The 24,909-nt window shown below is 41.5% G+C and overlaps 1 protein-coding gene across 2 annotated transcripts in view; it reads left to right on the top strand.

The window, feature by feature from the left end:
- The window catches only part of AGO2 (argonaute RISC catalytic component 2), a 57,477-nt gene that overhangs the window by 4,941 nt on the left and 27,627 nt on the right, over positions 1–24,909 (top strand). The window contains exons 2-3 of one of the 2 annotated variants that reach the window (XM_075705769.1): positions 17,288–17,483; positions 21,432–21,552. In XM_075705769.1, coding sequence (XP_075561884.1) covers positions 17,288–17,483; positions 21,432–21,552 — 317 coding nt within the window. Of the gene's footprint in view, positions 1–17,287; positions 17,484–21,431; positions 21,553–24,909 lie in introns of those variants that run through there. The other variant, XM_075705770.1, reaches the window with a different exon arrangement.

Genomic DNA, 24,909 nt, shown 5'->3' with positions numbered 1-24,909 from the left:
TTTCAAGTTTTAGCAGAATACTTGGTCATATTTTTAGTGATGGAATTTCTAATACTCAAACTACCAGAAAATATTACTAAATTTGAAAATTAAGAAAAGTCAACCTCCAGTATTTTATTTTTGGTAAGTTATGAAGTAGAAAAAAAAAAAAGCCGGTGGAAAATATTACGTAGTTTTAACTGTAGTGGCTGTGGGTAGGGATCTGTTCCATGCATTGTCCAATTAATTTCCTTTAGTATCGTGCAGCCTTTCTGATGTTCACACAAAGCAGCCCACTAGAATGTAAAGTATTTCTTATCCATTTGACTAGGGAAGTGCAGCACTTTCCAACTCGGTGCAAGGCGTTTTTTTTGTTTTCTTTTCCCATTTATTGTAATACACAAAGTTGAACTTAAACATTTCCTTCTCTGCTTTATGCTTTCAAAATTGGGAAAAGTAAAAGGCAGATCTGAATAGCATCATCTCCAGATACGCTACGCAAGTTCAGTCTATCTCATGTCTTACACCAGAGTTGTCATTTGTTAGTACCCAGTTCTCTTTGGCTGTTTCAAAGTTGTAGTGCTTCGAAGAGAATTTTTAGTACTGTCCAGGAAGTGGTTTTTTAATCCTCAGACTCAGATGATGCCTGTATTTTTGTATCCTCAGACTTCTAATAGGTGATGTCTTTCAGTGTGTTTAGTGAGCACCATAGGTAAGTGCAATTAATTTTAACTTCTTCATTTTAACTTGTTTTGCTTTTACTATTTTCTTTTCAGAGTAAACTTAGTGCTTTTAAGTAGAAAGTTTTAGTATGGGCATTATTTCATCTGTTTCTGTAGTGTCTCTTTGCATTTTGTATTAAGGAAAAATACTTCTCGTAAATGTCTGTCTTTATAGCCTTGCTGCAGCTGTGAAACCATGTGGTACCTGGTGACCAGGCTTTCTTGAAAGAAAAGTTTTGGGTTTTTTTTTTTTTTGAAACTGTATGACTTCACAAAACTGGACACAGCCAAGGTAGAAGCAAACCGTTGATTTCCATAGGAAAGTACTGTTTATAACAACATAATCAAGTCAGTCCAAAGCTTGCTTTGATGTTTTTCTCTCTTGCTGCCATCAGTGTTGTCTTTTGAATTCAGTTCTCATTGAGCTGTCCACAGTGCTGCCAAATTTTGTTTGTATTTGGGTTGCGAAACAGATTTTTTTTTTTTTTTTTTTAAATCACAGATGTGGCCAGAGTAGTTCATTCTCTCCTGTTGTAATTTGTTTGTCCTCTTCTATTTTTTGCCAGTGCTGCTCAGTTGTGTTTTGCCTTTGAATGGAGACTAAAGCCTGCAACAACCTTCATTAAATGGGCAACTGAGAAATAAAACTCTTTGCTGAAAGTAGATTTAAAAGCTGGCCGTGTGTCAGCCTGTGGCTTTACATTCATCTTAAACTAGCCGAACCTAGCCCTGCAGAAAGAAAAGGTCGTGCAGGCATTGGTGCGGGAGGCTGCCTTGTGCCCGGCTGGGCAGAGCCATCCCAACTAAACCCAAGTCCCTTTCGTTCCTTGCCTTCGTGCCCCCCACCTTGGTTAGTTTTAGCTGCTTCGCTTCTCTGCAGGAGCGCTCATGACAACGCAAGGTTTAGGGTCACGGGGCAGGCTGACCAGCTGCGGGAAGGCAGGACTTCTCTTTCGGTGCCAGCTCTGTCCTATACCGACTTCAGTTGTATGTGAGCTTATTACGGCCTGAAGTGAAGTTGCTAAGGCCTGGGTGCCAGCGTTAATGTATGCCATGATAGCTCTGCAGTCGTGAAAGTCTCTATCTTTGAGAGAAGTGTTAAAATATTTAACTTTTCAGAGATACGGAATAACTACGTACATCTGCACTGTTTTGGGCTCCACATGTCTTTCCTAACAGCTCTTCTGGCAACGATCTGATTGCATTCCCTTGTACAAGTGGCTTTAATCAGAACATGGGGAATATGCTTAATGTTAATTCTTTCACCTGTGTGAAGAGTTAAATCACATAACACGCAATTCCATAAACTATGTGTAAGTCTGAAGACCGTGTGTTTAAACGGTACGTGAATTTTATGTCTCATTATGTCACCTCCAGCCTGTATTGGGGTGTGACTGAAACAAGGGGGCTGCAGAGCAAAAATCAGGTCTTCAGTCTTTTGAGGAATAAACTAATCTCAGCATGACATCTCGAGGAACTTGAAAACGTACTTTTGAAACTACGTTGGTTTTACAGCGCAGATATGCGTATAGGGAATCAAGTTCACGATTTTGTATGTAGTCTAGGAAAAAAAAAAAAAGAAAGAATTGTAACTCTTTTCTGGCCAGACAAGGAGCTGACTTGGCAGGCAGTGCTCGATACCGTGGGTGGCTCTGTTCGAGCTGCTAATGTCACAGATTGGAGCTTTAGAACTTTTGTCTTAGTGGTGCTTTTTTTGTGTTCTTAGTCCAGTCGTGAAATTTATGTTAGAGCTTATTAATGTGAGAAAATAATGAAATTTAAATTTTAATTTAGTAGTAGGAAGTGTGTGTGGATGTGCTAGTTCAGATTTATTTTAAATAAGCCAATTTTAGAAGAATTCCCAAGAGGGGAGGTTTCACTGGCTTAGCTAGATCAATCTAAAAATTGTTTGAAGTTAAATTTGTCATGTAGATGAATAAGGCCTTAAAACATAATTATTACTGGGGCCTCGTTATATACCTTCTGAAACTTGTTTAGCAAGTGTTTACTATTAAAGGACAGATGTCTATTCATATGGAGGGTAAATTCCTATCTAAATGTTGCTGTGTTCTTGGCTTCACGCATCCTTCGATAATGAACTTATTTCATTATCCTTCCATACAGCTTGTGGTTTGCCCTGAACGCTCCCTTTCTGCTGGGTTTTTTTATCAGTCCCCCTGGTTGTGCTCTCTTGCCCCATCATACTCCTCCATCATTTCTGAAATCTTCATTTGCTCCCATGTGGAGGACAAGACTTTGGGAGAACAGGGGCTTTCTTCTTTGTGCTTTTTAACCGCTGGTGAAATGGCAGGTTTCTCAAATAGTCAACTTCAGCTCTTCTGACTTGAATATTTCTGTTGAGAAAGCTGATGAGAAGCATAGGTTTAAAAAGAAAACCCCAAAAACCACCAACCCTCCAAACCACAAACAAAACAAAAATAAAATAGAGAAGAAATGCAAGTTCAGGTAGAAATGACAATATAGAAGAATGAGTGTCTCGGTGAACCAGCACACTGCTTCTTGGGAAGAGCTTCAGTTTTTAATGAGAGAATGCTTAAGAATAATTTGTATGGATTCAGAATGTTTGCATAAGGGTGTGTTTGTTGTTTAAAAAGTGAGAGCAGCATTCAGAAGGAGGAAACTTCCCACTGGGGCAAGGAAGTGAAGCTTTATTGTTTGGGTCTCGTTATGTGATTGGAATACAGTAGTGGTATATTTTTTTTTCTAATTGTTTCTGACTTGCAAATTCCCTTTAATGTAAAATTTCAGTGGAGGTATAAACCTCTCTGTAGGAAACTTGTATGTGCTTTGTTTTTTTTAAATTTATCTTTCACAGAGTCCTTAAAATAATGCACAGTCCAAAAATGGAAAATTACAGGACTAGGTGCCACATGGAGTAAGATTTTGATGGTGGCACTGCAGGAGAAAATTAATTATTTCCAGAGATGAAAAATCGGTGGAGATTTGGATCTCCCTGTAGTAAGACGCCATTATGTGCGGTCTTCTCCCATGTTGTTGCCGTCATGACTGGGGTGGCACAGTGCCACAGCTGAGTTTTGATTTGTATCAACTAATATGAGAACTTAAGTTGCTTACAAGAAACAGGTGGAGGAAAAAATCTCAAGATGTAATAGGAAAAACAAATTCTTGTAGGGGAGTTCTGCCTACACTCTCGTCGTATCTCAGTTATTCCATTATTGTAAACCTGCATTTTACCCCTCTTTCCAGCGATGCTGAAAACCACAGCCCTATCTCTTGAAACCGCATTAAATACTGTTGGATCTCTTGCACGTTAAAGATGCTCCTTCAGCTGCTTTCACTATCTAAAATGACAAAGCATAACCTCAGCTCTTAACTGTGAATTTTCTATTTTGAAACTAAGCCACGAGAGTGTTCATGTTTTTGTAGATTAACCTAGTCCGGGTATGGGGAAAGATTTCTTTTTCAAGGAAAGCATGACTGCTTCTGAGTTACAGCTCAACAGTTGAGTTTTGTAAACTAAAAAATACTTTGGGCGTGAAGACAACTTAAAATTTTTATTTTTAGATTTTATACAAAAAGCCAAAGTCTGCGGGGATACGAATGCGCTCGCAGAAGTACAGTGCAAAATACGGCCATCCTGGCTTATTTCTTTAATAAGCTGAGGACAAATTATTGCTGTGTTTCATTAAATTGTGTGCAATGTGAATACCAGAGGGAATGGGGATTTGGGGCCTCTGTGGCACCAGTTCCCAGCTGGTGCGGCACAGCACACTAAAGACGTGCCAGCGGCAATGAAGTAAAGCGCAAGCCATTAGAGCTCGTTAAGCTTAGCGGAGCTTGCGTGCTGTGGACGCTAACGTCTCGAAGAATAGCGAAGGGATGGGATGCAATGGCAAGGGGTCTGGAAGGAGAAGGAGGGGAAGGAAAAGGTGTTGGTAGAAAGATTGGGGGAGCGACGCTGCTGAGAACCACAGCTCTGGTTCAAGTGACTTAATCTGTCCAGTGTCTGCTTGTGAGTTACAATACAGAAACCAGTTCTTACTATTTCTAAGGGGGAACCCCCCCCCCCCCCCCCCCCCCCCCCCGTGAAATACTGAGTTCTCGAGTTGCAGAGGTAATGGGGTGTCCCAGTGAGGTGTGCAGTACTGGTGGTGTTACTTGACGGCTGCTGGTGCGTGCAGAAGGCGCTGAAGTACGTAATGCGGGGGGTTGGGGCCAGGTACCCCTCGCTGAGCTCAGTTCTGCGCCTGGCATGGCTGTAATGGCTCTCTGCGCTCTCCTCGGGACTGAATGCAAGCGCTTGTTCGTCTGATACTCACACCAAGTAGTTTGATGGACATTTCGGTCTGTGCGCTGAAGTAAATATTATTGGAAGAGTCAGTACTGATGGATAAAGTGGTGCTTTACCAGCCTCCTAGTTAATTTAAAAAAAAACAAAATGGAGGGTGGGTTATGTTGTTTCATACATACCTATACAATCAGCTAATAGAGAAGGAGGGGGAGCCATGTTTCTTTCCTGACATAAATGCAATATTTCAGCAAACAGCAGGTAAAGGAAGGGTAATGTGGGATGAAGAATACAGATTTTCTGGTCTTGCCTTCTGTAGGGAAGAAACAGAATGTAGGGAGGAATAGATGCTAGTGGGTGTTTTTTATTCCCCTCTTGGAAGATGTGTGTATTCACTACATAGGCCTTTTGGTGTGGCAGAGAACAGGGATTGTATTGAATGGAGGCATTGCTCTTTACAAATGTAGAAAATACTATTGCATTCTTTATTTTAAATCATTAGAAAAGGCATCTGGAATTAGTTCAGCATCATTTTCTAAGGTATGGAAAAATGAATGAATCGTTACGGTCAAGTGTGATAAATAGCACCAAGAATGCTCTTCATTTCCCCCTTCATCGAGTAGAGGTTTGCCTGAAGATGGAGTCATTTTGTAGTTTGAATTCCCATTTAACTTTAAAGTGGGTTGCTGACTTGTGGGTAAGCCATAAGCATCCCCTCCATTGTTTGGATGAGGCTCACTGTTTGGATGACTTAATTCAACATTGCAGTTTGTAATTAAAAGCATTTCTCTGCATCCCTTAAGAAGCATTTCAGTAGTACTTTGTAGAGTTTTGCGTACAGGGATCAGTTAAGCCACCTGGATTATTAACAGTAAGGATAGCTGGTTTACGCTCTGTATGCTCCTTGTGTGCTCTGATGGTGCTCTTCTGCTGCTTGCCCCTCTTGCAGGTGGCCAGCAGAGTGGTGAGAACCAGCTTGTTAGTATTTGAAAATTTGGAGGATGACTTTGAAGGTCGAGGCTGAAAGGAGAATGTGGGAGGAAAAAGAAAGTACTAATGCTTGGTGTCTTGTGCTAGTTGACATTGTCCAGAAGAAGCTTGTGGGCTAGAAAGAACCATTCTTTGTTTCTTGCCTGCTGCTTTCTGCTGGAGCTTTGATCTCTTCCTCTTTGGTTCTCTGGCATTTTGTTCTTGTAGTCTTTGACATGGTCTTATTTGAAACGTGGTCATAACTTACAAAGCAAGCTGGATTGATGTCTTGTTTCTCCCTTTCATCTCTGACTGCAACACCCACTCACACCATTGGTGTCTGGGAGTGATTCTGGTCTCTCTGTATCATATCACTTCTGGCACTATGAAGACATCGTGTCTCTATCTTACGGAGGTCAAAAAATAATCAGTTACCTGGTTATCCTGGTTACTTATTCCAGACAAAATAATCACAGAATGGTTTGGGTTGGAAGGGACCTTTAAAGATGATCTAGTCCAACCTGCCTGCCATGGGCAGGGTCATCTTTCACTAGATAAAAGGGTTGACATGAGAGTTAACATTGCTTGAATTCTTTTGCAGTAAGTGACAATTATTCAGGAAAAATCATGTCTAGATTAGGTCTACTGAACATCATGAGATTACAGGTTTGAAGGCAGTGCTGTTTATCTAACACTGACTTCTTGTCAAGGTATTTAATTTCATGCTACAAGACTAAGAAATTAGACTCAATCTGGCAGAGTGGGGTCCCTAAACTTCTCAATAGTCATATGTGGGACTTAAAATATGACCAAATATGAGGGCAGCTCCTTCATTTTTGCTCATCAGTATTGAAGCTGGCTCTGATAGCCTGCCTCGGTATACGCAACGTGCTGTGGTTAGAAAGTGTGGTAGCTGCTCACTGAGAGGCCAGAAGATCCTTTACAGAGGGGCTTCATCAAAAATGATGTGAAAGGCACCATATATGAATCCTTGATGGGATCCAGGCACAGTTTATATACGGTCAGAGTGAGAAAAGAAATAACAGAAATGTAACACATGCAGAAAAAAATGAGGAATGCAAGAACGTAGCTGAGCTAAGAGTCTTCAAGGGTTGGCTTCCGCGTGTAAATGGAGACACGTGGTGGTCTGGAATGAACGGGTACTTCAGAGGAGTACAGGAACAGACAGAATGCAACAGGGAACAGGGACACCCCATCCCCAAACGATCTAACTCTGGATAGCGTTTTAGGGGCCATTCCAGGAAAATAATGATTTACTGGCTGTGGGGTGATATGTGGCTAGGAAGCTCATGACAAATGTAAGACAGATGCTACCAGGTATGTGTTGAGAGGGGGAAGGTACTCTGGTGCACGAAGACAGTAAAAATCCAGCCTTCAGCCATGGAAGAGGTAAACAAGGAATAAGTGAGCTTGAGCGTTAAAAAAGGAAATTGAGATCTGCAGATTCAGTGATCCCAAAGGATGGGTACACATGGCAACTTAAATCCCCATTCTGGAGCATGCATAGGTGTATACAGCTAGAGTTGCAACCTGTTTCAAAGCAGAAATGTAGCTCTGGACAAATAGGAGGTGTAAAATGTTGTTAACAGCGCTACGTTTCTACTTGGCTACTAAAAAAGGACAAGCAACTTCAGAAGTTGAATTTGTGTCCAATGACCACTTAGCATGCTGTACAACTTACTGGATCTTATTTGATTTATAGGACAATAAGGGGTTTACACCGAATTTCTTCCTCATAGTGGATGTAGATAAGGTTTACAGGCTTGCCTCCTCCCCACCCCCCTTTTTTTCTGAGGACACCTTTAGTAATCTGTTAGCCCTCCACCCAGTTGCATAATTGTCCTAACTGGTATAGCTAAGACAGCAAGTGGTTAAAGGAGTTGTTCTAAGTAGTCATAGATGTACTTTATTTGCATAAAAAGGTAAGAAGAACTGTTTTCCCCTTTTGCTCTTTACCTATTTCCATTCCTCCAGATGCTTACCAGGTTATTTGCCATGCTGGGCTCTACAAAGTCCTGTTTTTCTAGAAGATGCATTCTTAGCAGAAAACCTCATGAATCTTCTGGCAGTTGCTTCTTAGTAAAGAACCTTCAATAGTTGATATTTAAAGTAATGCTGTAACAACAGATATTAGATTTAAATGAAGTTCTGATTACATCATCTCTTCTTCTGCTTCCCTCCAGCACTTTCCTCATGGTTTGTTGAATTCTTGGGGATAACAGATAAGTCCGTTACTTTTATTTGTTGTGCATCATCTAATCCAACAATGCTGTAGCTTGACTGAAGGACTTTTAGTTTCCATACTCTAAAACATGCTTAAGGAGCAGTAGAGACAGATGTACAGGTACATATAGATTCTTCTACCCCCGTAATATCAAGGGACTATGAGCTGCAGCTTTGAGTTTTCCTTATCTCACAGAAAACACTGCCAGCCTTTTTCCTATCTTTCTCTAACGGTTCTTAACAGAAAGCCAGTACAAAAGTTAAACTTGTCTGTATAACCTAGACTGTAAGGAAACTTGAAGACAGCCCAAAGCTTTTTTTTCAGTTGTGTCCTGAAAAGAAAAGGCTGAACTCCCTGTATTCCTTTTCTTGCTCTGACTATATATATGTAAATAAAATACCTAAAATCTCTGTGCAGATCCTGTCGAGGATTTGTATTGGATGTTTTCTGAATTCCCTCTATTACTGGTATTCAAATAACTAGTTATGGATATCCTGTTTCCCCTGCCATGGGGTGTCCCCTCTCCAAGTCTCCCATTCTCGCACTCCCAAAAGGGGACATTTTCTGTTTGCAAGCCCAGTGAGAGGCCACCGAGGTGCCTGGGGAGAAGGAGCGCATGACATACCAGGAGAGGCTGAGAGAATCGGGCTTGTTCAGCCTTAGGAAGAGAAGGCTAAAGGGTGATCTTCTGGCTGTCTACAACTACCTAAGGGGAAGCTACGGAGGAGATGGAGCCAGACTTGGGGCAGGTGCGCCAGAACAGGGCAGGAGGCAACGGACAGAAGCTGGAACACAGGAAACTCCAGTTGAGTATACGGCAAGTTTATTTTACCACGGGGGGTGATCAAACACTGGAACAGGTTGTAAGAGATGTTGTGGAAATGCTGTCCTTGAAGATGCTCAAAACTTGACTGGACAAGTCAACTCCCTTCCAGCCTACACTATTCTGTGTTCATGATACTCGGCACCTCTACAGCAACCGCTGGAAAAGTCTTTTCAAGCAGATGTGTCTGTTCCTTTGCCAGACTTGGTTCTTTTTAACCTGATCATGATGAACGCATTTGTCATTTTTTTGTTCCCTGCAGTTCTGGAGGCAAAGCAGCTGATCACTAGTTTAGGACAAGTTATTAAACCCCTTGTTTTCCTAGGAGCAATGCCTCCTCTCTGTGTCTGTGTGGTGGAATCAGTAGCTGACCTGGAGGCAGCAATGAATATGCACAATGGTTGTATCGCCCATGCCATCTGCAAGGCTGGAAATCAAGTGCTGCAGGAGAAGTGAATTACATAACGAATTAAAATTCTGTATACAAGCATGAAATTTGGCCTTCTTTTATTAAATACTTGGGTATCAAGTAATAAGCGTATCTAAAATACTTTGAAAAGTGCATCTTTTATTGTGCAGCAATATCTGGAAACACCTGTAGTGATGATCCAGAAGAGCTGCCCTGTTGTCTGATATTAGAAACCTTAACTGAAAGTGAAGCTTCCAAATAAGGATTCCTTCCTCCACCTTAGTTTCATTTAGAGACTGTATTTTTAGAAAAATGGTTTTAGAGATACTTCCTATCGACAAACGTAGGTTGCGTTAGCCTGGTACTAAAACATGCTTTGAATTGTGAAAACATCACCTGATTATTAAATATGCGTTAGGACTTGCCACACAAGGAAACTTATTGATATAATTACGGTACTATAATTATGCTCAGATGATTTCCTGTGTTGACAAGCCCTTAGATGCAACTAGTTTGGCCCCTTCTTATTTAGCAACTCATTAGGCCTCTGACTGCACATTAAAATTGCATAATTCTTTGCTAAAAAAACTTCAACGTGCAAGTTTAGTGCTGACTGGCAGTGCTTCCAGGGTGCTGAGCAGACCAGCAGTTAAGCCTTAAAAAATGATGAAGGATGAAGGACAAAAGAAATCGACGCTCTGAAGTCTGGGAAATGGTTATAAATTAAACGGTCCTGAAAAATCATCGTTACACAATTGCGTGGATTTCAGAGTAGACGAGCTGAGCCATGCTCATTCAGAAGTGTGGCTCATTCACACCTTTTATATACAAGGAGTGTCTTGGCCAGCTGACTCCTTGAGTCACTCTCTTATCTTCAGTTTTGATCCACAATAATGTGCTGGAGTAGGAGCACACACGCAGACAGCCTTGCGTTTGCAGTTGTGTTTTCAGTTGCAAAACTCTGTATTTGTACTAAAGCAGCATTTCTGGGATTGTGCAGAGTTCCTCTACCACCACCTTTCCCCTGCCACTCTCTTTTGACAGAGTAATTTTGCTTAATTATTAATCTTATTTCAGAAAACTGCCACGAGACTGGAAAAAGACAGATATTAAAAATAACATATTTCTCTTTTTTTTGGTAGAAATGACGCTTCTTAAGATTGATAACTATGAATGTTGAGTTTATGTAAATTGGATGAATTATAATAGGAAGTCTGGTTTTATTCATGATAAAAATAAGCCTAGAGACACTATACTAGCACCTCATTATTCAATACCCAGCTTACCTTACTTCACACCTTTAAAATAGGGCTCTTGACGGTCTCAATCATCATATCAAGGCTGAAACGTTCTCATTATTCATATTACCATCTAGCAAATGAGTGAGGAGCTTCTGATATTTATCACACGGATGCTCTGGTTTATTACTCTTTCATCTTACTTCTAATTCATTCTTCCCTTGACAGCACTTTAAAAGTAAAATCCAGGTATGCATGTAGATTTTCCAGCGCTTTGAAATAGTGTCTCTCCAAAAGCATCATCTGCATTTGTGAAGGAGTCTCTGAGAAACAGAAACGGAGCGAGTAGCGTGCGTTGGGGTATGGATTTTGGCAGATTTCCTTGGGCAGGGTGTCACCTCGAGCTCCGGTGCCTGGCGGTATCCTCTGTAACACGCCTCGCCACGCAGCAAAACCTCCCAATAGGAGCCTTTGTGCTAAGAAGAGCTGTCTCTTATCAGCACAGCTTCTGTCACATTTAAAAGTGAGGGAGCGATGGGAATTCTGCAGAAGTGCTTGAACAAGGTGTTGGGGCAATTGAATCACTTTGAATGTAGCAACTATGTTTTACGATTGAAACTCATGGGTTTTTCTTCAATAGAAAAGAATAATAAAGCTCTATCCTTTCCTATCAGCACTGAATTCACTATTTTGTGACTCTGTACACTTCACAGCTGGTTGCTGCAATACATTTTAGTTTGATTTTTGCATTCTTAATTTGAGGCAGTAGTCCAAAAAGTGAATTCAGATCAGCAGTTGTAATACTTGGCTTTTTTCTCTTGAAGTGCAATTCACATCCAGCCGTCCTGTAGCTAACATGTACATATGTTTTATGAGGCAAAAATGTAGGTTGACTGCTTATCGGGTCAATGCTGCTGTTTAATAAACAGCGCTTATCTCCTTGAAGCAACACCCTGCCCTAAATAAGTTTGCCTAGGGAGTTGAGCCAGAAATAGCTTGCACTTTTTTTTTTCCCCCCAATTGGATTGTAAAAAAAAAAAAAAAAAGTTGAAAAATATGTTTAAAATGAAAATAGGTTGGTAGTAGTCCTGCTTTCTGAACAGTGTGGGTTTTTTGTTGGTGTTTGTTTTTGGGTTTTTTTTTTTTCCCCTCCATCACATGTGCAGGTTGTAAAACACTGTGATCACATCTTTCCCCAGGAGCCTGTGCTTCTCCCAGTGTTTCATGTTATTCTCAAGACTGGATATATCCCCTCACTTTTATTAGAATCATAGAATCATAGAATCATCTAGGTTGGAAAAAGACCTTTAAGATCATCCAGTCCAACCATTAACCTACACTACCAAGCCCACCTAAACCAATCAAGGGTAGACCAGACTAAACCATATCCCGAAGTGCCACATCTACCCGTTTTTTAAACGCCTCCAGGGATGGTGACTCCACCACCTCTCTGGGCAGCCTGTTCCAATGCCTGACCACCCTTTCCGTAAAGAAATTTTTCCTAATTTCCAGTCTAAACCTCCCCTGGTGCAGCTTAAGCCCATTTCCTCTTGTCCTATCGCTAGCTACTTGGGAGAAGAGACCAACACCCACCTCACTACACCCTCCTTTCAGGTAGTTGTAGAGAGTGATAAGGTCTCCCCTCAGCCTCCTCTTCTCCAGGCTAAACAACCCCAGTTCCCTCAGCCGCTCCTCATAAGACCTGTGCTCCAGACCCTTCACCAGCTTCGTTGCCCGCCTCTGAACACGCTCCAGCACCTCAATGTCTTTCTTGTAGTGAGGGGCCCAAAACTGGACACAGTATTCCAGGTGCGGCCTCACCAGCGCCGAGTACAGGGGGACAATCACCTCCCTGCTCCTGCTGGCCACAGCATTCCTGATACAAGCCAGGATGCTGTTGGCCTTCTTGGCCACCTGGGCACACTGCTGGCTCATGTTCAGCCGGCTATCTACTAACACCCCCAGGTCCTTTTCTGCCAGGCAGCTTTCCAGCCACTCCTCCCCAAGCCTGTAGCGTTGCATGGGGTTGTTGTGACCGAAGTGCAGGACCCGGCACTTGGCCTTGTTGAACCTCATACAGTTGGCCACGGCCCATCGATCCAGTCTGTCCAGGTCTCTCTGCAGGGCCATCCTACCCTCGAGCAGATCGACACTCCCACCCAATTTGGTGTCGTCTGCAAACTTACTGAGGGTGTTTTACTGTTTGTCACTAAAACTCCAGTGGAGGAGTGTAATGATGTTGAGCAATATGTGATTCTGTTGATCCCTGAACACTTGCAGATACGGCTTTGTTATGCCCCTGTGAGAGGTAGTAAACGATCCCATTTTAATAGAGTGGGAGGAGGATGTGTTACTTAATTACAAAATTACTTAATTTTGCAGCGTAAATAGCTTGGGGGGAGTTGTCGTGTCCCCCCCCATGATACTAGTCTTTCTACTTAGAAATCTTGTAAGCTTTTTTTTGTGTGTGTGTTTCTGAAAACCAGTCATGGTGTACCAAATCTGGCACAGAAAAAGGAAGGGCAGGGGAATTAGGATGTGGCAGTAGATGCAGAAATGTTAGAAGGCAAAAAAACAGACAGCAAAGGAAGGGAGATGCTTCATATTGATGAGATAATAGTTGTCCAGGTACTAGTGGTAAGGCAATACATAATGCAGCTAGAATGCAAAGTGTGGATAACAAGAAACAAATGTAAAAATACAAATGCCAGGAGCCTGGGCAGAAAATAAAAATATTTCTGAATGGGTGGTGCTGTGGGGATCATGGAACAACACAAAAAAAAATGATAGAATAGTGTTAATGACTAGGACATGGTTTTAAAATGGGAACATTCTGTTACGGAAAGATGGCAATAAAAATATGTGCAGTGATGAGCTGTAAAGCATTAAGAAATAGAATGGGTGAAGTCATAGGTGGGAGCCAGATTTCTTTGGGAAAACGGTGGTAAACAAGATTCTGGTGGAGTAGAGGCAGATGCTCAGTGTGTATCCTCCTGATCTGATTTGGAGGTGGATAATAAACCTTTGTCATATTGCAAGTACAAATATTTGTGGGAGCATTTTTTTTTATGTTACTTGCCAGCTGTAGTGATAATGCTATGAATAACTTAATTGTCATATCTACAATAGAGGGTTCTTTCCAATTAATGACACAAACTGTGAATTTGTCATAACAAGCAAGGGGATATGGTGGCTGCGGGGGCCACCTGAGTGAGTTAATCACCTTCAGAAAAATATTTGAAGTAAGTGTTGGGAAAAGATGAAAAATCCATGTTTTAGAAGTCAAGATATGCAGGAATTAAAAAAAAATGCAAAAGGTTGAGTGGAATTAGCATCAGCTCAGTATTTTGATTTGCCTTCAGGGGTGTAAATAGGAAAGGTCGGATGCAGAGGCAGATGGACTGCTTGCGGTGAGGACTGGGTTACAGATAACAGTTTGGAAATATTGTGTGAAAACTAAGAAGATACTTTGCTTCATTTCTCAGTACAGGTGTGGACACTGCACAGGCAAGATGGATAAATAGCAAGAATAATATTCAAATGAGAATTGCTATACTTCCATCGAAAACCAAACTGAAGGAGTTGGTGTACTTAAATTAGGGAGACAGAATAATCTTTTATCACAGAAACATGAAGTTTTAGGGCATGGAAATGCAAGTCTTTAGCAACAAGCATCTTTAACATTGATCAAGTTAGTGTTGGAGAATCATAGACTTTAATGGCAACGGTTATGGAAGGGAGGAAAAAAATCAAATTTAATTTCTGTAATGTGACATCAAAAGGGTGTATTGCCTCAGAATATGTTTGGAAGATAAGATCTGAAACAAGCTTCCCAAGCGTAAAACAAATGAGAAAACCCAAGAGTTTTTAAAATAAATAAATAAAATAACTAACAAAACCCCTGTTGTATTCCCAATGTCAAACTGAACTATCTGGATTCTGATGAAGTATCTGGTATGTGGGGAAATTGGTGCTGAAAGTCAGGTTAGTAGAACGGTAAAAATAAGTAAAGAGATGCTGATGAGTGGGAAACTGGCCATGGGGAGTGTTGAAGGGTAGAGTGGGGAAATGATGCTGCTAAGGTTGGGAATGGTCTTGTTCATTATTTCATTAATGATCTTATGCATAAATGTTAGGAATAAGTACATGACACTTTGTCGGGGGCATAGGAGGCATTGTCGGAAAAGGAGGACCTGAGCATTATACAGAAAGCAGTAGGGTAATAGATATGGGTCAAAAAATACATATATTCAAGGTCATGGAGCTGGGAGTTACTAGTGAACTGGGAGATGATGGGTCATAAAGAACTGAGACGAGCGTGCATGTACTGACCAGTCACTGGGTGGCCAAGAGCTGCTGTTCTAAGGCAGTGGTACCACAGGCAGATGCAGCGTAGGGCTCGTTAACCCGATGTTTCCAGTTGAGAGATGAAAGCATCAGTGTGGTTTTGCTGGATCCTGATGGGACCTTGTGTAGAGTAACACTTGGCCTTGCTCAGCAAAGGTGAGCTGAAAATCATAGAATAGAATCATAGAATGCTTTGGGTTGGAAGGGACCTTTAGAGGTCATCTAGCCCAACCCCCTTGCAGTGAGCAGGGACAGCTTTCACCAGATCAGGTTGCTCAGAGCCCTGTCCAACCTGACCTTGAATGTTGCCAGGGATGGGGCATCCACCACCTCTCTGGGCAACCTGTGCCAGTGCTTGACCCACCCTCATTGTAAAATATTTCTTTCTTATGTCTAGTTTAAATCTATTCTTCTTTAGTTTAAATCCATTATTCCTTGTCCTGTCACAACAGGCCTTGTTAAAAAGATTGTCCCCATCTTTCCTGTAGGCCCCCTTTAAGTATTGGAAGGCCGCACTAAGGTCTACCCGCAGCCTTCTCTTCTCCAGGCTGAACAACCCCAACTCTCTCAGCCTGGCCTTGTAGCAGAGGTGTTCCAGCCCTCGGATCATTTCTGTGGCCTCCTCTGGACCCGCTCCAGCAGGTCCATGTCCTTCTTGTGCTGAGGGCCCCAGAGCTGGACGCAGTACTCCAGGTGAGGTCTCACCAGAGCAGAGCAGAGGGGCAGAATCACCTCCCTCGACCTGCTGGCCACACTTCTTCTGATGCAGCCCAGGATACGGTTGGCTTTCTGGGCTGCAAGCGCACATTGCTGGCTCATGTCCAGCTTTTCATCCACCAGTACCCCCAAGTCCTTCTCGGCAGGGCTGCTCTCAATCTCTTCATCCCCCAACCTGTACTGATACCAGGGGTTGCCCTGTCCCAGGTGCAGGATCTTGCACTTGGCCTTGTTGAACCTCATGAGGTTCACACAGGCCCACCTCTCCAGCTTGTCCAGGTCCCTCAATGCATTAGCTTGAAAAATGACTGGAAGGATAAGAATGAAGCCTGGTTTATGAGAAGAGACTAAAAGAAGTAGTATAGCCTAGAATTAAGAATTAAATGGGAATTTGGTTTAAATCTAAAAATAAAGTAAGGAGGACTTAATCTAAAGGTCAGTGAGTATAACCTGACAATGAAAACATAAAGACGGAAGGGTGTTTCTGAGCATTAGAGCATCACAGTTCTGGAATAGCTTTCCAGTAGGGAAAGTGAGGGTGGAAGCTGATCTGTTAATGAAGGGATGTGTATTGTTTCTGGTGCTAGCAGAGGACTGAGTTTGATAATCCAAGGAAACCACACCTGGATTCTTACATAAGTAATGAGAAGCCTCCTGGGTTATTTCACATGTGGAGATTTTGCTGTAAGTTGTTACTGCTCTAGACCATGGAAAACCTGAGTACTGATGCTGCAGGAATTTTGAATACTCAAGTTGGTACTCTACACACTTCTCAGTGGATTTTTAATGGAATTTCCTAGATGGAAACAACCACAAGCAGCTATTATGCTTCTGCTCCATGTTGTCTGATCTATGGCTGGTGTTTTAGCTCAAGAATACAGTATGGCAGTGGTAGACTATTTGCTCTGTTTGCTTTCTGTTTAAAGGAAGCAGTGGGATATAGTTTAATTCTAATACAGAGCGTTTTCCGGAGAGCTGCCACATGTAGGAACAGCTCCTATGCTGTATTCCCCTCTTTGGCAAGCTGTGTGGTGTGGTGATTAGAGCAAAATGTATGTAGCTGAAATGCACGCATTGTATTCGTGTTAGATGCATGCAACTCATCCAAATGTGATCACAAAGGTGGTTTAAGTGGTAGAAACTCCATTTTATAGGTGTTTGCTCAAATAAACATGGTTGGGTGATTTGCTTTGGTGTCTGTTTTGTAACCGAGGTTCTTCACTGCAATGAAGATCTGGTTCTCACTTGTCCAGTGGTGCCTGCTTGGCCTCTCAAATTCTCACCCAGCTAACTTGTAGTATAGGAAAATGCAACTGATTTTAAGATTTTATTCAGTAATCAGGGCTAGGAGATACAGCAAGTGGTGAACCAGCATGGGAAGATGACAGTTAGAATTCATGGACTCCTGATAGCAGGGTGGGTTGGTTTGGGTTTTTTTTCAGTTTTTAGATTGTTTAAAAAAAAGTTACCGGTTTAGATGTGCTGTGCCTCATTGGTCAAATAGCCTGTAAATTTGTTTAATTCTCAGTTTGATATAGCTGATGGTGATGTGCTTTCTCTTTTTTCAGTGCTTGCACCTCCTCCACCACTGCCACCACCAATACAGGGATATGCCTTTAAACCTCCTCCTCGACCAGATTTTGGCACTTCTGGGAGAACAATCAAACTGCAGGCCAACTTCTTTGAAATGGACATTCCTAAAATAGATATCTACCATTATGAGTTGGATATAAAGCCAGAAAAATGCCCTAGAAGAGTTAACAGGTAATACTGTGCTTTGCTTTTCCTCAGTTTATTTATGTTCTTGTTTTCCTTTGAAAATGCTGGAGCTGTGTCTTTGTTGAGGGCTTGGAGGATGTGTTTGTCTTTAGTCGTTGTTTGTACTGATAGCTTCCAACTTTGCATATCCATCAACAGGCATTTTTTTTTTTCTCTAAGTCTTTCTGTACCAATCCAAGATTTCAGTGCTAATCATGCCTTGTTTTGGTTGAACTTGTCAGCATTTTAAGATGCTGCTGATCAAAGCCACTGGTGACAGATGGATAAACTGTATTAACTCTAGCGGAGGTAGGTCAGTGTAAGTCAACTTGATAAATCTGATTCTTAGCATTGCTTGGTTAAATATTGGAGTGCAGTTGGCTGACAAGTCCTTCAGCAGGGAGTTGGTGTTACCAGCTTGTTTTCCCACCTTCCCCTACTGACAAGGGGAGGCAAAACCCATTTGTTTATGCTGCTGCGGGAGGATCGTGGAGGGACTAAATTAGGTAAGAAATTATCCTTCATCAGTAGATTCTATATAAGGGAAAGATATGCTCCTGAACCAGATAGCAAAGTGAAAAAATGGATCAGTTGGCCAAGGAAACAAGCAATTAGGTCTTGCATTATGCATATGTGCCCTGTTAGTCACAGTGTGGCAACCTCATTGACTTGAAAAAAGAGTGGCGTTGCCAGAAGTGAAACTTGAGAACAAGACTTGGCACTAACTGGAAACCACAAGTGTCATCATCATAACTACCTATATCTTGACTGTAGAGGATTGGAATGGCCTGTTTATATATTCAAGAGCAAAACCTTTCCTTATTAAAAGAGGTAACATAGGTGGAGTATGCAGTCATGGACACGAACAAAGTGTGGAGTCAAGCCACCCGAAAGCCAAAGTTTTCTTAACGTGAATTAATAAACCGGAGTGCATTATCCATCGTTATACTAAAGAGTCAGTAATGATAGCATTTTCATAAAGCACCATCACTACGCTTTGCTGTCTTGCGTTTTTTTCTGTGGTGATCTATTATAAATTTAATTTTTAAGCTGGTCAAGAATTGAATTTAGTTTTAAAAGCAAACACTGTTGTAAGTGTATTAAGCTGAACTGTCTTCTTGCCCAAGGGCAACCCTGCTGATTTCACCGAGATATTCTTACTGCATTGGAGCACTGAAAAGATTTTCAGCAGTCACTTTTTTCATAGTGGGAGCTGTGAGCTTTGCTTTCATTAACCAACATCCCTGCCACCAGCTCCAGCCCTGACAAGTGGTGTGCTGCTGACTGAAGCAGATTGCCATGCCTCTGGAGCTCCGCTGGGAGCCGAGTGCGGCACAGCTCTTGTGTGTGTTGTAGTTCTGTGTGATCACCTCCGTTACGGTCCAGCATGTGGGTGCTTGCTCATCGATGCCAGAGAGCATAATTATTAAATAATAAAGCAATTTTTCTCACTGGAAAGGCAGTTTATATTCAGTGGCAAGTTCTTTCTCCACTGACAGCTTCCAACCTGCTCTGCTTTGTCAGGTTAGTCACTCCTTGTGGTAACAGGAGCAAGTCTAAATCTACGTAGGTTAAATGCCTTTTGCAGTAAACAAGGACGTCATAAATGCATTTGACAGAGGTATGGGGCATGTTTCTCAGTGCAGTGTGGGAAGAATAGAAATTGATTCACTTAATGAAGTGTATGTTTTATTTCTTTCTCATGCTTATTCCTGCATGCATTACCCTGTAGGTGTACATGCACTCACCTGCGCCTGAGTTTTTGTGAGCTGTGACCTTTCAGTCCTACATATACACCTATATTTTTGTGTGTGCTTATAGATACATAGATAGGATTAAGCAGGGTGCACATGTAGTCTAATTCTAAATGATAGTTTTTTCAGCTGGCTTACACATTTCTAGTATTTTGGTTATATAATTCAGATGTATATTTATAGTAAATAGTTTTTATCATTACTTTATATGTTGTAACCTCTAGAAAGGATAGAGGGAGAGTTTATTTTCATTTATGCTACTCCCTCATCTGTCCCAGCTTCGTTCTTCAGTTTTATTCTAGGATTTACTGTGGCTTGGATTATGACCCTGCAGACCCACTGCAGGGATGTGTACAGTGTACGTGCAGGCTCTGCGCTGATGAGACATGAGCTAGAGCAGGACTGGAAAACACACAGCTGAGACAACGTGCTGCTGTGCCAAGTTAATACAGCCTGGCTACAATTCTTCATATGTCACAGAAAGCCCAGATCTGTTTGGATAGTTAAGATAGGGAGAGTGGGCAACGTGAGTGTGGTTCTGTGCTGTGGGTGCCCTCGGTTTAATTCATGAGGGCAGCTAGGACTTGTAGAAGGGTCCAGATAAACTCTTTGCAGTCGCAGTCCCCGAGTTCTTGGTGTGCTTGCATGATCTCAGTAGAATAGTAGTCCCAAAGGGCTGAAGTTAGTGAACTGGTAAATAACTCTTCTTTTAACTTCACACGGAGAAAATAACTTACTTTTCATTAAGATGTCTCCACCCACAGCTGAGAAGTGCCATTGCTAAATGTGGTGTGAAGCTTGAAAACCTTAATTAAGTGGAAATGTTCATTTTTATATGAAGCAGTTCATAATCGGAAGAACTTGCTCAGTAAGAGAATGGGTTTTCCATTGCTCAGTCTTTAACTCAAGGTTGAAAAATACCTCCTTCCTCCCACCCTCCAAATTATGTACTTGTTCAGTCAGACATTGCAGACCTGAGGCAGAAATTACTGGGTCAAGTTGTATTCATACTTCTCAGGAGGTCAGGCAAGTTTCTTTCAATGGTCACATCTTGTCTTAAAGCCTTGGGACACAGCAAAGAAATTGTCAATTAAAACAGTCTTCATTATTTTCTTGAATGAATTCAGAATTTCATTTCATAATTTTCCATCACTGTACTATCTAACTGTACACTGGGTTAGTTGCCTTTCCAAGTCAAGGTGTATGAAATAGTCATCTGCAGCCTCTGAGCTGCTAGTTTACAACGGTACTGAGGAAAGAGCATGCTGTGGTTTTCTTTCTCTGTCAATTTAGTGCCCTTTTGGCCCAAGCTGTATGTTAAGGATCTTGTAGGCAGCATATTGCAGACCACTGATGGATTTCAGATTTTAAAGCCTTGTGATACAGATAGCCTGAAGGATGTCTCTTTGGGACATTTGGACCAAAGCCCTTTGGCATCAAAGGGTGGTGGTGTTCCAACAGACCTCTCATCGGCTGGTGAACTGCTTTGCATGACCAATGTGTAAACACTGTGGTCTCACAACAACTTTGTGAGTGGTTACCTCATTCATACAAACGTACAACCTAATTCCAGCTATACTTAAATGAATATGTTTTTTTAATATGCATGGGCCCCAGTGAATATGCGTATCCAGGTTTTTTTGATCCCAGTTTTGTTGTATACATGAAAAAATTACATTGAAAAGTAAGCTTTCTCAGTGCAATGCAAGAAGTTTGCATATCACTGTCATCACAGAACTATCGTCCTTACACTAGGGCTGTAAGCTTGGATAGTGATTTTTTTTTTTTTCTTTTTTTTTTTTTTTTTGAAAGCTTTTCAAACTGCTGAGCTTTTGGTCCATGGTGCTGTGCAGAAAGGGCTGTAGGACAGGGGAGCAGAAGCCCCAGAAGAATACCAAGCACCTCTCATTTTGAGCTTGAGAGAGCATGAGCTTTCGCTTTACCACTTTCAGGTCACAGAAAAGAGGAAGGAAAGTTTCGATCTGAAAAAGCTAAAAATAGCTGCTTTAAGAAAACAGTTTAGTCTGAAAAGGTTGCTTTAATTCAGATCAGTCAAACAAATCTTGCCTTTAATACCCAACAGTGGACAACCCTTTCATTTACCTAATGCCTCTATTCATAAATATTAGTGTTAGCGTTCATATGCTACTTAACATCAAAGGTAAAAAGTTGAATTAACATAATCTTTTTGTATTTTCAGAGAAATAGTGGAGCATATGGTTCAGCACTTTAAAACCCAGATTTTTGGGGATCGCAAACCAGTGTTTGATGGAAGAAAAAACCTTTATACAGCTATGCCGCTTCCCATTGGGAGAGATAAAGTAAGTTTTAAATAGAAAAGTTTCTAATTGGAGATTTTAATGTAATACTTGCAGAGCCTTTCTAATAACTGATAGGAACTGATTTTGTATTTCTGGACTAGATGTCTCCTTCTGTTACCACTTTGCTCAGGGTGTGGTTTGCCAGGGCAGAAGTGTGAGCTTGTTGCCATCAAAATGGGCACTGCCCTTTCCATGTACCTTCTTTCCTCCCTCTCTTTCTCCCCACTCACGTGGTTTCTGCTGGTTCAGTGAGCTGGACAACTGCCTGAGGCGCCAGACAAGCTCCATACTGGCACTGGAATCATAGAATCGTTTAGGTTGGAAAAGACCTTTAAGACCAATCAAGTCCAACCATTAACCTAGCACTGCCAAGTCCACCGCTAAACCATGTCCCTAAGTACCACATCTGCACGTCTTTTAAATACCTCCAGGGATGGTGATTCAACCGCTTCCCTGGGCAGCCTGTTCCAGTGCTTGACCACCCTTTCCTTGAAGAAATTTTTCCTAGTCCAATCTAAATGTCCCCTGGTGCAACTTGAGGCCATTTCCTCTTGTCCTAGGACTTGTTACTTGAGAAAACAGATGGACACCCACCTCACTACACCCTCCTTTCAGGTAGTTGCAGAGAGCGATAAGATCTCCGCTCAGCCTCCTTTTCTCTAGGCTAAACAACCCCAGTTCCCTCAGCCGCTCCTCATAAGACCTGTGCTCCAGACCCTTCATTAGGGAGAAAGCGAAAGCACAGTTGAGTTTGGGAGAGGGGAGCGGAAGCACCCCTGTGGGCAGGAGCAAGCTGTTGTGTCAGTTTGTTAATCTCCTCAAAGCCCACTGTAAGCTGATTCTCACTTTCCACTAGCTCGAAGAAACTCCTCCATCCCTCCGCTGGCAGTATGGAGGCACTTCCCTAATCCTTTATGACGTGAGAGCCAAATTACTGTAAACTGCACAGGTTAAGACGTGCTAGCTTAGCCCTTTGGGCGATTGAGGAGGACTTGCATGTTCTGTTTGTCAGCTCTGTGTGGGGCACCCTCTTTGGTCACTCTGGCTGTAGTTATGAAGTGTACCCACCTCTGCCCATTGATGACTGGTGAAGCAGAAGGGACTGTGTTGGAACACGCTAACCCTATAAAATAATTTAGCCTATGCTTCTGTGGTCTAATATCAGATTGAATTTTGTGTGGCCTTTTTTATTTGAATGATGAGCACTTGAGGATACAGTCATTCTCATTACTCACTTATATTACAGCGTAGTTCCCAGAGGCCATTATACCCTCCTGCTGTGGGTGCAAGGCGAGGCATGTACATTTACTGGGGAAGACTGTCCAATCCTGTAGAATTTGATTACAACCTACCTAGACAAAAGTAAAATGTAAGGGGGAGAGGGAAATAGAGAAATGCGGAGACTTGCTTATGTGATAAAGCTGGGAACAGAGCTTAGGTCTTCCTAGATTGAGTAGCAGTGTGCTACAAAATAGTTCATGCTGTCCTTCTCTGTTTCATATTGTACGCCTGTGCGGTGCTTGACATAGTTAATAGTTCTACCTGAATCAAGCTCTTAATCTCATATGTGTAATTTTTATTTCTCCCAAGTGTATTTAAGTGTATGTCGTGCAGTAAAGGTCAGTCTCTACTCCAGTCTTAATTATTTTTCATTAACTGATAGGCTAATGTCTAGGAAGACTATAATTGAATAATTTAAAAGTATGAGAGTGAAATTTTTTTTTTTCACTTATAGTATTCCAATTCCTACAGATTTGACATGCAAGACTGCAAAATATTTGCTAAAGGTGGAATGATACTTGATGAGTGTCTCCTAGGGGTTTAAACAAGTTACCTTATAACTATAACAACATTCCAAGTTGTGGATGACTGACAATATATTTTATGATAAATATGAAGTTCTGCATTTAGTAAGTAAAGGTAAATGAGAAATGGTTTATCTATGGAGGATAAACAAGCTGGGATCAAATTAATCCTTGCATCTAATGAGACTTCGAGATGGAAGTTGACCCTACTCTGATTGGGAACTGGATGAGATGGCCTCCTCCTGTTCCTTCTGTGTCTGAATGCCTGCCGACTGAATAGGACTCGATTCTTGATGCTTTGGATTTTAAAGCCCACATATACTAAATCATACACGGTAAAAATGAAGTCTAGTGACAGTGTGTCAGCAGGAAATGCTTTTGACGCCCTTTTCCTTCGTGTCCGTGCAAATGAACGTTGTAACCTATACCTGGGAACAGGCTGGCTTTAATGACTGTAAACATCTTGGGTGGGACAGAATTATCTAGCCCAAGCGATGATCATTTGCAAAAGGCAGTCACTGAGGAGGGTGTTTTCAGTGGAGGTTAGCACAAGATGGTTCAGAGAGTTTCATCTGTGGTTCGCATTTAGGCTCGCTTTTACTAAACTCATTTTTTTTTTCCCCCTATTTCCCATGGGATATAGGACTTTGTTGGTTGTTCTGCCATGCATATATTAATATTATTACCCTGGAGGAAAGAGCTCATAGAGGTAAATCTTCAGCTGGTTCAAATCGGATGTGGGGAAATTTAGCTTAATGAGGGAAATTTTTACATGGTGCTAAATTGGTTTAAGCATGATTTAAACAAGTATAAAGCTTGTAGGTATTAGGACTTTTCTCTAGCATAATTAGATTAGGTTTCTTTGGGGGTTTTTTTGGCTGTTCTGTATGTAACAAATGTAGCAATTTTACTGCACATCTGATTACATTTAGGATCATATTGAAAAGATTCATGAACATACAATAATTAATAGATGATCCTTAATCTGAGTGGAAGAAGACCTTGACTTACTTGCAGTGTGCATTGGTAGTGGAAGAACTGATGCTAAACAGAAGGCTGACACCAAATTGCCAACATTTTTTTCCCTCCTGTAGCTCTTTAACTTAATTAATGCACTCTGTCCTCATCTCTTGTTGGTGATGGTCGTTCTAGGGTTGTTTTTTTCTCTGTCCTTGCTGACAACCCTGCTTCTTTTATAACTTTTTCTATTATACAAATACTTTTCTGCTTGGCCTTCATGGGTATCGTACCTATTTTCATTCCTTTCATACTGTACCTTATTTTCACTCTTTAATTCCTTCATTTCTCTAGACCTTCTGGAACAAATATGGAATAAGAAAATATTGTGTTAATATTTACATAGTTTTTACTTGTACACATTGAGAAGAAAGAAGTGTATAGAACCCTGTGAAGGTGTTAATAGTCTCCTCTTTCCTCGTAGGTTCTAACAGAAAGCCCAGGTCACCTCTAACTATGGCTTTGTATTCAACTGCTGTGTTACTTGTGTATTTCCCTAAAAGGTCCTTCTACGATTAAGAGCTAGAATTAAATT

The sequence above is a fragment of the Pelecanus crispus genome, chromosome 2 (assembly GCF_030463565.1).
Source record: "Pelecanus crispus isolate bPelCri1 chromosome 2, bPelCri1.pri, whole genome shotgun sequence".
NCBI classification, from domain to species: Eukaryota; Metazoa; Chordata; class Aves; order Pelecaniformes; family Pelecanidae; genus Pelecanus; species Pelecanus crispus.
This window is presented reverse-complemented; position numbering and strand designations above follow the sequence as displayed.